This window comes from Phyllopteryx taeniolatus, chromosome 20 (genome assembly GCF_024500385.1).
Source record: "Phyllopteryx taeniolatus isolate TA_2022b chromosome 20, UOR_Ptae_1.2, whole genome shotgun sequence".
NCBI classification, from domain to species: Eukaryota; Metazoa; Chordata; class Actinopteri; order Syngnathiformes; family Syngnathidae; genus Phyllopteryx; species Phyllopteryx taeniolatus.
Window position 1 is genome coordinate 6,517,559 of NC_084521.1, and position 14,211 is coordinate 6,531,769.

A 14,211-nucleotide genomic window follows, 5' to 3' on the forward strand; every position below is an offset into this window, starting at 1 on the left:
TGGGTTTGATTTAACATTTTTTTTAATTTTATTATTTTACTGTAACAAAAAGATGGCTGAAAATATTTAGAGCATTAAAGAACATATTTCTACCCATCAAAAATATATTTTGTAATAGTACAATAAAACATTAATACATTGATTCACAATTAATTTAAATGTGGGTTACATTTTTTAATTAAATCTTGTGACAATCCACTAAATATTTTTTATATGTAATGATTACATAATTATAATATATTATACAATGATTTTTTTCAAGATTATGGTCATTGTAAATTTATTGTATTACAAAAAAACATGGGGTGAAAATTGCTGTAGTAAATGGATGGATGGATACAGTTGACTCGAAGGCTTTATTTTGATGACCAGTCCCAAAAAAAAAAACAAGTCGCACCATTTTCACAAAAGAAACAATTTATTTATCAAAATGCCACACGTCATTCAAAATCAATAGCTTTAAGAAGGCAAAAATTACACTGTGGTGAGGTTTTTTTCATTTTTTTAAGGCACATGATAGATAAAAAGCTCCAATAAACAAACATCTATAACTGCATGGCAAAACAAACATACAAACCTTTGTTTTATTATCTTTACAGTTTGTTGGCAGCCCTGAATATTAAAAAAACACACACACACACACGTGAACAGTTGTCTCTAGTCTGGTTTCTTGGCTCACATCTGGTCTGAATCACCATCAAACTCCAAATTCAAGTATAGATATTTCTTTTGCATCCTTAGAAAATGCCCATAAAAGGTCCTCGCTGTGGAGACCATGCATGTCCAAAAACAAAACAAAAATATTGCACAAAGTCCACCTAAAAATACACAAAGCATTCAATTTTATGTGCATTCCATGTTTGAAATCAAACTAAATAAATAACAAAAGTCAAAGCATCCACTGCAGGACACAATATAAACGCGATTGCTACTTGGCCAACTTGTGGGGATCATTCTGCTCCTTTGGTAAGAATTTTGTCACATTTTTATTATTTTTATTTTTTTAATGCCCTGCTAAATTACATACGAACAACATCACAAACAGTGACAAGACCTTTCATTATGATTAGATTACAATATGTTACAATATTTTTATGCTCTGACAACAGTCAGTCTGGGAAAATGATAGGAAAACGCATGCTGAAATGATTCAAGATGACAAAAATGTGCAGTACATAAATAAAATGGTTCAAATCACCACGTGTCTTGGATGCTCCTTTACGATGACAAACCACCTTCACTGAGCTCATACCTGCAAAGGAAATATTCATAATAACTGTAGCAGTACATTTTTTAATTATTTAATACACTGTAGATTATATAGATATAATTTTACTTTTAAAAAAACATTTTAATTCATATTTGTAATAGTGAGTAAAGATAAAAAAAAAAATAATAGGAATTATAATAATGTTCAATTATTAAAAATAGAGATGTTGTGAGTCCCCTTTTTTATTCCTATATTTGTATGTATTTGTTCTACCTTTTACTGTTTTAATTTGCTTTTTGTCACCTTTTTTCCTTTCTCCTGCAATTTTTCCTGTAATTTCTCACCAGTAATCCTATAAAGTATGTCCTGTGAATACGCCGTTATGACAAAATAAAGCTGACAGACTATCCATAATATATACAATACAATGTTTATAAAAGACTTCAAAATAGAATAAAATAGAACTTTACCATTGCGTGTATCCTTTCGCTATATCTTCTCCACTTAAATCAACCAGCACCTGCAATTACACATGGTAACTTTCAACATGCAGAGACTGGAGATTATTATCATTAAAAAACAGCCACATACTCAAATAGACCCACAAAGAAAACAAAAATAAACAAACAAAAAAAAAACTGAAAATGAAAATGACCTTTCCCAAGAGGCCTTTGTGTTTGGACAAGATGTTCCCTCCGTTCTTTACGGCAACATCCAAAGTTCTCCTGTGGAGCTCCACGATCGACACGCTAAACTCAAACCTGCAATGAATCCACACACACCATATTATTGAATAACTTCATGATTCTCAAACACTACATGAGTTTTCAATCTCCCGTGTCATGTGATCCTACTACGTGAAACTTACGTCTGATCGTAAACGGGATTGAGGGTCCTTTTCACGGTGCCGGTCTTCCTCCTGCCCGTGCGGCTCTTGTCAGGCAGCAGGTAGAGGCGGACGAAAGGGTCCGATGTGTCTTTGGAGAAAGCTATCAAATTTCTGAAGGAAAAACAGACGCATACAGACAAAAGGCAAAAGTTGTGTTCGGTGATGTGTCGTTGCGTTTGAGTTTGAACTGCTGCCTCCAAGAGTTAAAATGCTGTTACAGTATTTACGGACAGCGACGTGTCACTGTCAGAGGCTACTGGAACATTGAATTGCCATGGCCACATAACGTAAAATCATCTTTAACATTTACAACATTCGGTAAGACTCCACACTGAGTTTGTGAGCATTGTCATTGTATGAAATATAAACTGGGAACAGGGAGGCCTTAGTTGGTCTTAGGTGGATGACGCACCCGGCGAGAGGGAACCCCGAAATTTGAGGAAATATGAAAATAATTCCGAAGCTTTCAGAGAGTCAGACGTCAAGCATTTATACTTGACGCCACTTGGCAAGCTTACCGGCACGCGTGCACCACCACGATGAGCTTGTTCCGTTGGGTGCTGTGTCGAACGGTCAGGTGGACCTCCCCCAGGGGAAACTGGCAGGAGCTGGAGCCACTGAAAGTACAAGTGCGTCACTCGGCACCATATTAGCCACACCAACAACAAAAAAAACAATCAGGAAAACTGAAATGGTGGGAAACAGTTTTACGCTATATCACCACAAATGAGTACTACGTAGTTCTGCCTTTGCACATTTTCAGCACTTATCTCCAAACAATTTATCTAGGAGCTAATTTACTGCATGTGCAGTTTTTAACTTAAATTCACTTCATTTTAAAATCATATATATTTTTTTCCGTGTAGTGTGCTGTTTTTAACTGAAATGTACCCACATTTAAAAGCATGACTACTTTGTTAACTCCATTGTTAACTGACCATTTTAAAGCACATTTCCGCATGGCTCGAGAGTCAAAGACGAAACAAAAATGTCAGCTACCTTCAACTTTCAATAATATCAAACTAATGTTAGTGAAGCGGCACGGTGGCCGACTGGTTAGAGCGTCAGCCTCACAGTTCTGAGGACCCGGGTTCAATCCCCGGCCCCGCCTGTGTGGAGTTTGCATGTTCTCCCCGTGCCTGCGTGGGTTTTCTCCCACATCCCAAAAACATGCATTCATTGGAGACTCTAAATTGCCCGTAGGCGTGACTGTGAGTGTGAATGGTTGTTTGTTTGTATGTGCCCTGCGATTGGCTGGCAACCAGTTCGGGGTGTACCCCGCCTCCTGCCCGATGACAGCTGGGATAGGCTCCAGCACGCCCGCGACCCTAGTGAGGAGAAGCGGCTCAGAAAATGGATGGATGGATGTTAGTGAAGTCCCAGTACTGTCTTGCACTTAAGAACAGGTTAAGTAATTTCCCGGTATCTACTGAGCAGAATGTCTCTTTAAATGATGAACAAAGTTAGATGTTGTAGTTTGGGAGTCCGTTTTACATCCCACTTGCAGTTTTTATAGCCGAAAGTGGTCTGGCGGACATGATGATGGTGTCGCCAGTCTGATATGAGAGGTTGTGGTTCTCTGCAGCAAGGGAGGGGTTTTGACTGAGTTGTTTGGCAATATAGAAAAATGTGACGAGAGGAAATGGAACCATAAATAATAGATTTGTCATTTTACTTGCGCAGCTGTCGTAGCCTCTGTTGGAGCTCCAGGGTGGCGAAGGGCAGCGAGATGTCCGAGACCAGGCTGGGCGTGGAGTCCTTGTGGGCCAGGTGCTTCTGGGAGGCCGACATGTTGACACACAGGCTGGAGACGCTGCGCAGGGGGCTGGCGGCGTACGGCTCGCCGTCCCGGTGATGCAGCGTGAGGGAAGAGGCGTGAGCGGGCGGCGGCGTGGGACAATGGGGCGGCGGCGAGTCGGAGGGGGACGCTCTCGTCGAGGCGGACGGTTGGGGTAAACTGGACTTGCGGACCCGGACTGAAGAAGGCTGGTCTGAGGAAACCTGCTTCTCTAGTGATAGGATCTAAGGAGGAGTTATGACACATGACATTGTTGACTGATGCAATATTATAAGGTTTGTTTTAGACTCGTGAAAGGGGAATCAAATTTTCTCCGCAATATTTTACAGTGACTTTTGACTTGGGGCCAAGCCCTGCTGCGAATAGTGAAAAAAAAACGTCAGTAATTGCCTTCCTGAAAATGTTTATAATTGCCTATATTAATACTGTCGTTTCAACTGCATATGTACCACAATCTATAAGGCCAAAACACTTATAATTTCAAACTCCCTGGTGGCGGCGATGGTAGTTCGTCTTGGACCCATGGAAACAACCAAACTTGCCATAAAATGGCCACTCCAAACAAAATTGTCTTTGTAGTTCTACGCATGACAGACATGCCTACCAATTTTCATGTTGCTAAGTAAAACTGGGCACGGGGGCCGAATTTTCAAAGTATGTCAACAGGCATATGAGGATGGGAAAGTCTTTAAAATGTCCCCCCCCCCTCCCCCCAACCCTGTTTTAGAGGCTATAGTTGGTTTAAAATGAACGTGTACCGGACCACTTTTACCCGCAAGGCCATTTTAAATCTGATGCTGGAGCTGGGACCAGAGTTCTTGAGCGGGAAGCACCGCGTCAGCGTCATGTCCTCTTCGGGCAGGAGGCCACTCAAGGGCACGGTCAGATTACCCAAGGTGCACTTGGTCTTGTCGTCTTTCACCTGCACAAGGAAGCGAGAAGACAATGTCAGAGACTCTCATACAAATTGGTGCAAAGCTATAAACAAACAAAACAAATGTGCATCTTACCTCCACTTCTAGCTCCTGTCTCCTGGGATTGTGCACCAGAAAGCAGAAGGAATCCTCCCACAAAGGCTCCTTGGTTTTGTAGCGGATCTTTAAGAGCAGACAGGAAATCATTTCGTTAAAAAGTGCAGTGGAGACAATTAGTTAGACGGGCTTCATTAAAGCAAAGTTCTCGCTGGCTATAAACACATTATCAGGCAAATCTGCATCCACACTTCTAAATCTGCCTTCACAAAGATAACTAGGAGCCCATGGTCGCATATGATACAGTGTGTAAACCGACCGACCACCACATTTATAGTAATAGGATAACTTAGATTTAGAAAGCGCCTTTCAAAGGGCCGACCGAGGAAGCTTGAAACATTACCAGACGTGACCACGCAATGACACACGCCCACACATACAGAGACATGAACACACACGCAACACATGGCCACATGTGAAGGCACACTACGACACGTGACATACACATAATCACCCATGAAAAGGCATTGAGACACATGCGCACACTATTGCTTGTTGGTCTGTAACAATTCCATTAAGGCTGAGATGATTAATCAAATAACATGAATATTTCAATTTTAAAAAAAATGACACACAATCTTCGCCTCATAGCTTCGCAGTGATCCTTTTTTCCACACAGACTAATGCTACTGCAGACGCACCACACCTTGTAGACATAGGTTGCCGCCATGGAAGCTGCAAAACAAAACTAACTAACGTACTACAACACCACAGCTATGATCACCAACACAAGGTTTTGATGGTAGATACCACCGCTATTTAGAACATTTTTCTCATGCCCCCACTACTGGTCAAGGACAGAAACAACCGCCGGTACTCTTTCAATGGCTTCATTAAACACTTAATAATCACACGTCCACATTATGTTGTTCAATAACGTAAAATGCATTTTTATCCAATTAATCAACGGGAATATCGGTCGCAAAATCGATAGCTGCAACCGTAGTGTCCATTACACACTATGAGGAAGGTGCCATCCCTATTGGCCCACAGTTGTTAAGCAGCCACTCAAAGGTGTGTCCGCTAATCCACTGCGTATTTCCTTCCTACTTCATCGCTCGCTCTCTCCTCATTTGACAGGCGACAGAAATCAGCCACTTGCAGGCATGCCGGATGGATTCCAAGTTCAAAGTCGCCCAAGCTGTTGTTAAACTTCAATGTTCAAGCATACATAGAACATAGTCGATGCATCAAACGCAAAGGCTCAAAGGAGATACCGACCTTGCTCTCTTGCGTCTTGTGCCCGACGGTTAACTGGACGTAAGGACTCGGCTCGCTGCTGCTCTTCTTTGCCGACTATGTAAAGAATCACAGGGGGGATCGATATCGAGACATTGACGTTTCGATTCCGCTATTGCATTTCTTACAAATAACCCCCATTGCACACGCAAGGCGACGGTCCCATGTTTTTATGCAAGATCTGAAAGGTTTCGCATGAATACTATCGGCGTGACAAGCCTTACACATAATATATTCTGTGTATATAATAAGTAAACATGTTTTCAACATTTAGAATTTAAAAATATATCGTAAATGAATTATAAGATTAAGAGTTTCAAATATTTGGACATTTAAACTGTTTATCCATTATACTCCATTCAAAATTCTTTATGATGACATTCATCTGGTTGTTTTGGTCCTATTATTAAAGTCACCTAGCTCATTACTAGGGAGAAAGCATTCAGTGAGCATTCAGTGAGTTTGAAATGTGCAGTTTGAACGCAATGCAAGCAAATTAGATAAAGTGCAAGACATGCGAGTGGTTAAAGTATGAAAGCATGCAAGATGACATCACACATGCATATTTTAACGATTCAACTCGGGGAAAGTGCAGGTGCGCGTGGTGTCGCGTGTGTATACTGATCCCACGTTACCTTCAGGGCCTTAAAGACCTGCTTCAACCCGTCACAGGTGAAATCTGACAGGTTGTTCTTTTCAAGCCAAAGAGGAGAATTTGAAGGGAGACAAATAACAAATCACATCCACAGTTAGGAGGGTTGGAGTTGGGCGACGTGTCGAAAAAGATGAATGGTATGACTTTGTCGGGACTGCAGGGAGGGAACACTTTAACAAGCTAGCCTTTCTGACGGGCAGTATAACAGCCTGTCTACTAGCTTTTTTTCTGTTATAAATCACATAGTGTAAGTCAGCCTTGAAAGTAATAATGAAGAACCACATAACAGGGGTCCTCAATTGAAAGTCAAAATGCAATTTCCCCATTGTGACATTCTTCTATAGTTTCAGCCTGGCAACACGGGGGGCAAGAGGTTAGGAGCCTGCATCGCAGTCGAAGAGTTCTGGGTTAAAATCTTGGCTCCCGCCGTCCTCCCACATTCCAAAAACATGAATGTAAGGGTGATCGAAGAACCTCGATCAGTAATTTTAAAAGTGTGGTACATGGGCGCCCCCTAGTGGTAAGTAAAATAATCATTGCCTCAGTAAAGTACAGTTGTACTCAACTTTGAAGTGCATGACATTTGCTTTCGTTAAGACCTGTCTGTTCATTTAGGTACAATTTGTAAAATTAAATTTGATGTGCAATACGTTTAAAAAGAATCATTATTCAATTGTTATTATCTATTACTGTTATTATTATATTTAATAATATTGCATATCATCACTGGTGGGACGAAATCTCATTCGTCCAAATATTTCATATTTTTACCCAAATCGATACTACTGCTCTGTCTCCATGCCGTCTGCTAATGTTAAGCATTATTACTGTCGTGTGTAAATGTTGAAAATAGCTTGAAAACAAATCTATGAACTCTCTTGAACGCTCAACTGTCTGAGCAGTGTTGTAAAACTCCGCTTATTCCCTCGCACTGGTGGCATTATGTCGCCTCGAGATTGAAAGTCCGGTTGTTTTTTGGGGACGATAACGAGTGAAAATGGTTAGGTTAGGTACAATTGGAGTAAGCCTGTTTGAGTTGAAAAGTATTTTTTTAGGTGGTACGCTGCGTGAAATTTTCGAAAAACACTGTACTAGACAGACTACTTTTTGTTTATTACAGTAATTACAGTAGATATTCTCAACTTTCTTGTTGCTATTTTACTATTAATATTAATCGCAACCGATTATGACCACTCCAAGCCAACCGATTAGTCACCAGGCCGTGCAGGCAAAACACAACCGACATGCTAAACGACTCACGCCGATGGTGCGATACTCCGAGCTGTTGCTCTCGCAAAACACCAGGCCAGAAGCTCGTCTCTCGCTTAAATTGCCGCAGCCTAAGCTGCCGCTGAAGATGCTCTTGGGGGGAGGGCAGGAGGAGATACAATGAAGATGAAGAGGCGCGACTTAAAACAGACACACAGCGGATATAGAAAGTCAACACACCCCTGCTACAAATGCCAGGTTTTTGTGATAGCGATACATTTTACCATTGTGACCTATTACTTGTACAAATCAATTTGAAGAAAAGATAACTATGGTTGCACAAGTGTGCACACTTAACTGGCGATATATCTGTGTTCCGAATTGTTTGATTTGGGATTTTTTAAATTGCGCTCAACCATTTAAAATGTTGGCTCAGCGAGAAGAAAACACAGCAACCGTTTAACTCGAGCGTAATTATTTTTTTTAAAGGAACGGGTTTAAGCAAAAGTACATCCATACGATCAAGATAATGAAGAAAGGGAGAATTGATTGCTACTATCGGGTTCACAAGGAGTTCAGTTGTCATGGAAACCAAAGAACACAGAAAGCAAACTGTAGACGAAACTTAAGCCTTGTGATAATACTGAACTATCCCTTTTATTTGAACAAGTGGGCATTTCCTACTAAACTGGTTGCCTGTGTGTTTATGTATGACTTTTCTTACCGGCAGGTTCTTCGCCGAGTCCAAATAGACGACCAGCAGTGCCGACGACAGGCCGTCATTGGCCAGGCTCCTGTCGGCTCGCACGCTCCGCAGCACCTGATTGGTCCGAGACGAGGCCGAGTCAGACAACGGGCAACGGACGGCCCGAGACAGAAACGGTCGCGTACCTGCTCCAGCTTCTCTGACGTGGACAGCAGAGACAGCCACTCCAGTTTCAAGTGAAGCTTCCCGGTCGGAGCCTCCTCGAGGTCAAACCACTGCCGAGCGCACAAGAACATCTTTGGGATGTGAAGCTTTACTTTACTTATCCAGTATGAAGCAAAAGTCCAAGACCGTCCTTGAATTTGTATGTTTTAAAAAAGCTTAACAAACACACGCGGCAAAGACTCTCCGTAACTAACACACAGACAAACTAGGCAAAAGTTAGCTCCTCCCCGACATACCAAGACTCTCTCAAAGTCTCTCTCTTAGGGTTTCTCAGTCGAGGAAGAAACATACAAAAACAACAAACATACAAAAGCAGTATCGTGGGAACGATTTCCTGCGAGGTTTAAACTGGTGTTAATGTCCTAGATTCATTTCTCTCCATCCTTACCATTTCAACTCATTACCACTCTATTTCAACCAGAATTCAGCTCAGGCATTTATCGTCATTATGGCAAAACAGTAGAGTCACATTGTTGCACAAAGAAACGCAGACGGTAGGCGGATTTAGCTGCCCGGGGGCTCATTATTCGCCCTTGTCTATGCAAAGCCGACTGGCTTTGCTTTAACGCTCGCTCAACAAACGCACACGAGGCCGGTGTCTTCGACACATTTGCTGATGTTTTTGAAACGGAACCTTTAAAAGACATCGAGAGCGTGGAGTTAAACTGAAAGGAGAGGAAGAAGAAAAAAAAAAAAGCTCACCTCGTCCACCTTCTGTTCTTTGTGCAGCTCGGTCATGTCGATCATCAGACTGCGGGCAACCGAAATGAAAAAAAGAGTTAAAAGGGACTTATTAGGCATTTTTCACCCAAATCAAAACAGTTCCCAGGTGTCTTCATAGCACACTCTTTTCATACCACGGCCCAGGTTTTATTGTGGAACTTGTCTCTCACAAAATCTCTACCACTTGTCTACTGGGGAAATCGCTGCCATATTGCGGAAATATGTAATGACCTTGCATGTGGGAAAGGGGAGCCACAGTCGCTGATGTACTCTTCAGCCGTTTATTAAACACCGGGAGAACAGTAAAGTATAAACCCAATGAGCACACTCACACAGTAGCTGCTGTCAGCCTCAGCTCATGATCAGACACTCACACGACAACTCGCCACCTAAGCAGGCCCCGCCTCTTAAAGGCACATATCCAACACAAAGATAATACAATACGTAAAGTATTTTACGCTTGCAATGGTTTCGGTTTATTCAAATATGTTTACAATGTGTTTAAAAAGTGTGTTTTAATAAGTCTAAATGTCTTCAAAGCATGAGGGACAGGTAAAACTATTTTAAAAAGTTTTTTTAATATGATCATTGCTCTCTGTATATTATGGATTTTCACCAATTGCGAGTGGGTCTGGAACGTATCTTCCACGATAAAGGGGGTTTCACTTTACATACTCAAGAGGAACCCTTTCTCCCCCATGTAGCCCTTACATGTTTTTAAAACAGAAATAAAGGCTTGGCCCCCAAAATGAGAATCAGAGGAAACACACCTTCCCAGGAAATCGTCTTTGTCGGGATCCTCGTCAAACAACTCAATCTCCAGGTGCTGACCCGAGTGCTCGTAAACCAAGGCCTGATGAGGACAATTATTGATTATTATTGATGTAAACAGCCGACATGCGGATTCATGAAAGCGCAAATCCTCAATCCTTGTCACCTCGTAAACTTCGTTCCATTTGGGGTGAAGGCTCTCCTTGATGGTCTTGCTCTGGAAGAGTTGATTGCCAATCTGCAGAATGCCGTAAGGGTCCGACTTTCCCTTGATGAGGCCCGCCCAGGAATTTATCCTTGCCCTCCAGATCCTGGGCTTCCAAGAAATGGATCCGAAGCACTCCCTTGGAAGACGTGACGAACAGATTATAGGTTACTGACCAACTGGATGCTAGGATGCAAAGTCTAAATTATTTTGAAACATTCAGTGAATCATGCTTTGAAGCAATTGGAGGAAAATACTGACAGTATACATTGGTGCCGTGAGATACGAGTGACTTGCGTTATACATTTTCCGAGATACCAGCCGTCATTCGACGGAATTTTTTCCCTACTGCTCAGCGCCGCTGGGGGGCTATTTTGCGGCGTGGTTGTTCCTATATTCTCTGATGTACCAACCAGTTTTATATTGCTCAATTAATTTCTTGCTTTGGCTTTTTATGCCACCAAGGGCTTACAACAGCGTAGCTTCATCACTCATGTTTCAGTGAACAGTAATAAGTTGACATTTTCATTAATTCATTTAATGATTCAAGTGGGATGAAAAAATGTAAGCGTCTCAATCGAGGCTGTTGCCCGCGAGTGTTCAACTTTTTGTGATGGTTACGGGATTGAGGCCTTGACACACTGTGCTGTCGCTTCAATTTGGTATATAAAACATGTACATTCAAATTTACATTTGTCAGGATTCTAGAACCCCGTTCACACTGCCCGTAAAAATATTGTATTTTACCAACTTTTTCCAGTATGAAGCGTGTGAAAATGAATGTATTCATTTCCCCTTTGTTGAGAGCAATCGTCGCTGTCCATCAAGGTATTTTTGGGAAATTTTCCGCCCGCCAACGTGACTGGTGGAACATCGCTAAGGAATTAAAGTTGGCGACTGACGACTCTTGGTCGCACACCAAGCACTTTAGCACCCCACATCTATCGATGCGCTGCAACCGAAAAAAAAGCTGACCTGTATCGGGTTATAGGGCTCCACATACAATATGCAGTACTATTTCATTTTTTTTATTGAACCACAAAAACATAACGTTATTATCAAGTAAGAAACAGATTGCCACAAAGACAAAATACAAGTGATAATAAAGGTATTTTGATATTTTGAGAGGCTGTTGGCAATGATCGATCAGCCCATTTACAAACTGAACCGGCGCATTTCGGTGACAGAGACTCGCCACGCTTTGCTTTCTAGCCACAGGTATTTATGAAATTGTAAAATCTGCGACAATGCGATGTCATTCACCGACGATTCAGAATTTGAACCGCAGCAAAACCAACGGCGGACTGTCAGCCCCTCATGAAAACTAGTTGCCTACTTCCATCAATTAACCACCAAAGTCCCACACCGTCCCAGGTTTGTTTCCGCCGGTACCTTCGGCATGGGAAAGCGGAGCTGGGCCAGTTCCACGTCTCCAACCAGCGGGATGGTTATCCGGTTGGGTAAGACCAGATAGGAGGAGATGATGTCTTGAATTAGACTGTCAGAGAGGCCGCTGTGAGGAAAGCAATACAAACAAGAGCCTTGCATTATTTATGAACAAGATGAGTCAAATAGTACACCCTTTGGGTTACAAATATTCTGGCCTAATCTCATTTTAGCACGGGCAAGAAGGCTCTCACTGACAATTTTCCATCTACATGGTGTCGTAACCCCCCTAAAAAACGCCTTCTAACCAAAATAGATGACCGTCTGTGCCTTTTACAGCATTGGTCCTATTTTGATGTGGGACGTCCTGTCACGATGGACTAGTGTGCCAAATCTTGTATCATTTGGATACGTCCGGGACCCCGAAAATATGTATATACTGTATTAGCCAGATACACCTCGCCAATTTTGAAAAATAAAAAACAAAGTGCCATCAATAGGGTGCTTGTAATGGCTAAAACTAACATCTTTTCCAGTCTAGTGTCGCCCATCTGTTGAGTGCATAAGAAATTTGTAGTATTGGTAGCATTTGAACAAAATCTCTAAGACAAAGTTGTCTTAGAAGGACACCTGGAAATGACCAAAATGCCCCTAAAACGGCAGCTTCAAACCAAAATGGCAGACTTAAGCTTAGTTTTGAGGGACGGACTCTTGAGACTTTTTGTGGGTCTACCAGTGATCAACATGTCTATCAAATTTCATGTTGCTAAGTAAAACTGCCTTCGGGGGCTGAATTTTCTTTGAATGATCCCTACAAATGGACAAAATGCCCCTTACACGGCCGCTTCAAACCAAAATGGCTGGCTTTTAAGGCATGGGTTGGTACTGGAATTTCCCAAAATTCAGGTGAAAAATCAATTTTGGGGGTTCACCCCACTAGCCCAATCAAATGTAAATTCACAGTTTCCCACTCTTTCAGAAACGCCCTAAAATGCCACAAAATGCCACTAAAGCCCTGTCTAAAGACGAAAGTAGTTCATTGGTGTCAAGGAAGTACTGCAATGAGAAAATGGTGCAATTTCAAGAAGGATGTTACAAGCCCTTGTCCATCCACTCTACCACCTAATGAATGTCATCTGACAAACTGCTTGTAATGATGTCCAAAGGACTCCAAAACAAATAGCCTCTATCTAACAAAAGGGGCACTACAACAAACATCTTTTTGACAAGGCATCTAATATCTAAAATCAGTCAGGGACAGATTCGATGCGGCTTTTAGGGGTGCGCCATCTTCTTCTTCGTCTTCTCTTAAGCCAGAGATCAAATCGGGTCCTCATCCAAATACAGTATTGATCTTAATAACGTCCCTTGTCTCTGATCAATTTGAAACACGGTAAGAAAGCGACGGTCTAAATGCCAAACCATGTAAATGTCAACAGTTTAGCCTTTGCTAGCAGCAAAGTTAGTGCGACTATTAATTAAATTGTAACTATGACTACCGTTTTCTGCCCCTCTGTCTCCGTGGCAACAGCAGGTGATTGGCTAATGCCGATTTTCTTACCAGGTTTGTTGCGAATTCTGATTAGCAACAGGAACAACTTCTAATGATCTTGGCTTGCAGTTATTTGAGAGACTTGTTTTTTGCTTGTTTTTGTAATAATTGTACTTTTTTATGATTCTTTTTTACTTTTTTTTCCCAGTCACATTTTTGCCAAGAACAGTAAACGTAAACAGTAAACTTAAGAAGATTTTTTTAAAGAGGGCGCGCTGTCACAAATGTGATCTAGCAACAGGAGGCAGAGCGATAATGGTGGAAGAATTTAAAAAGTATATATATTTTGGATTTCTTTATACACTATGCAATAACAATAAAGTTTTCAATTCTAATTCTAGTTATTTATTTTAGCCACTGCCAAGGAAAAAACCTTGTACAGTACAAGTGGCGAATTTCTTGTCAGGCTGTTGTAAATTCTGCCAAGCAACAAATGAGAAATTCGGTTGATCGAGGCTCGCAAATATTTTGAGGTTGATTATGACTTTATTTATGGAAGATGTATTTATTGATTTTATTTCCCCCGTGAAAGAAAAAAAATACATATTCAACTTATTTAAATGAATAATGTCAACAAAAAAGCAACGCCGGAAGGGCAATGCTCCCTTAAAA

At 41.5% G+C, this 14,211-nt stretch overlaps 1 protein-coding gene across 1 annotated transcript in view; it reads right to left on the reverse strand.

Moving 5' to 3' along the window:
* Window positions 1-396: 396 nt before the first annotated feature.
* The window catches only part of esyt2b (extended synaptotagmin-like protein 2b), a 28,179-nt gene continuing 14,364 nt past the window's right edge, over window positions 397-14,211 (reverse strand). The window contains 17 exon segments of the mRNA XM_061757799.1: window positions 397-1,252; window positions 1,681-1,730; window positions 1,866-1,971; window positions 2,079-2,210; window positions 2,618-2,716; window positions 3,775-4,121; window positions 4,670-4,819; window positions 4,908-4,994; window positions 6,150-6,224; window positions 8,083-8,184; window positions 8,756-8,851; window positions 8,923-9,012; window positions 9,665-9,713; window positions 10,456-10,538; window positions 10,623-10,736; window positions 10,738-10,800; window positions 12,054-12,174. Coding sequence (XP_061613783.1) covers window positions 1,219-1,252; window positions 1,681-1,730; window positions 1,866-1,971; window positions 2,079-2,210; window positions 2,618-2,716; window positions 3,775-4,121; window positions 4,670-4,819; window positions 4,908-4,994; window positions 6,150-6,224; window positions 8,083-8,184; window positions 8,756-8,851; window positions 8,923-9,012; window positions 9,665-9,713; window positions 10,456-10,538; window positions 10,623-10,736; window positions 10,738-10,800; window positions 12,054-12,174 — 1,798 coding nt within the window. The 3' untranslated portion in view covers window positions 397-1,218.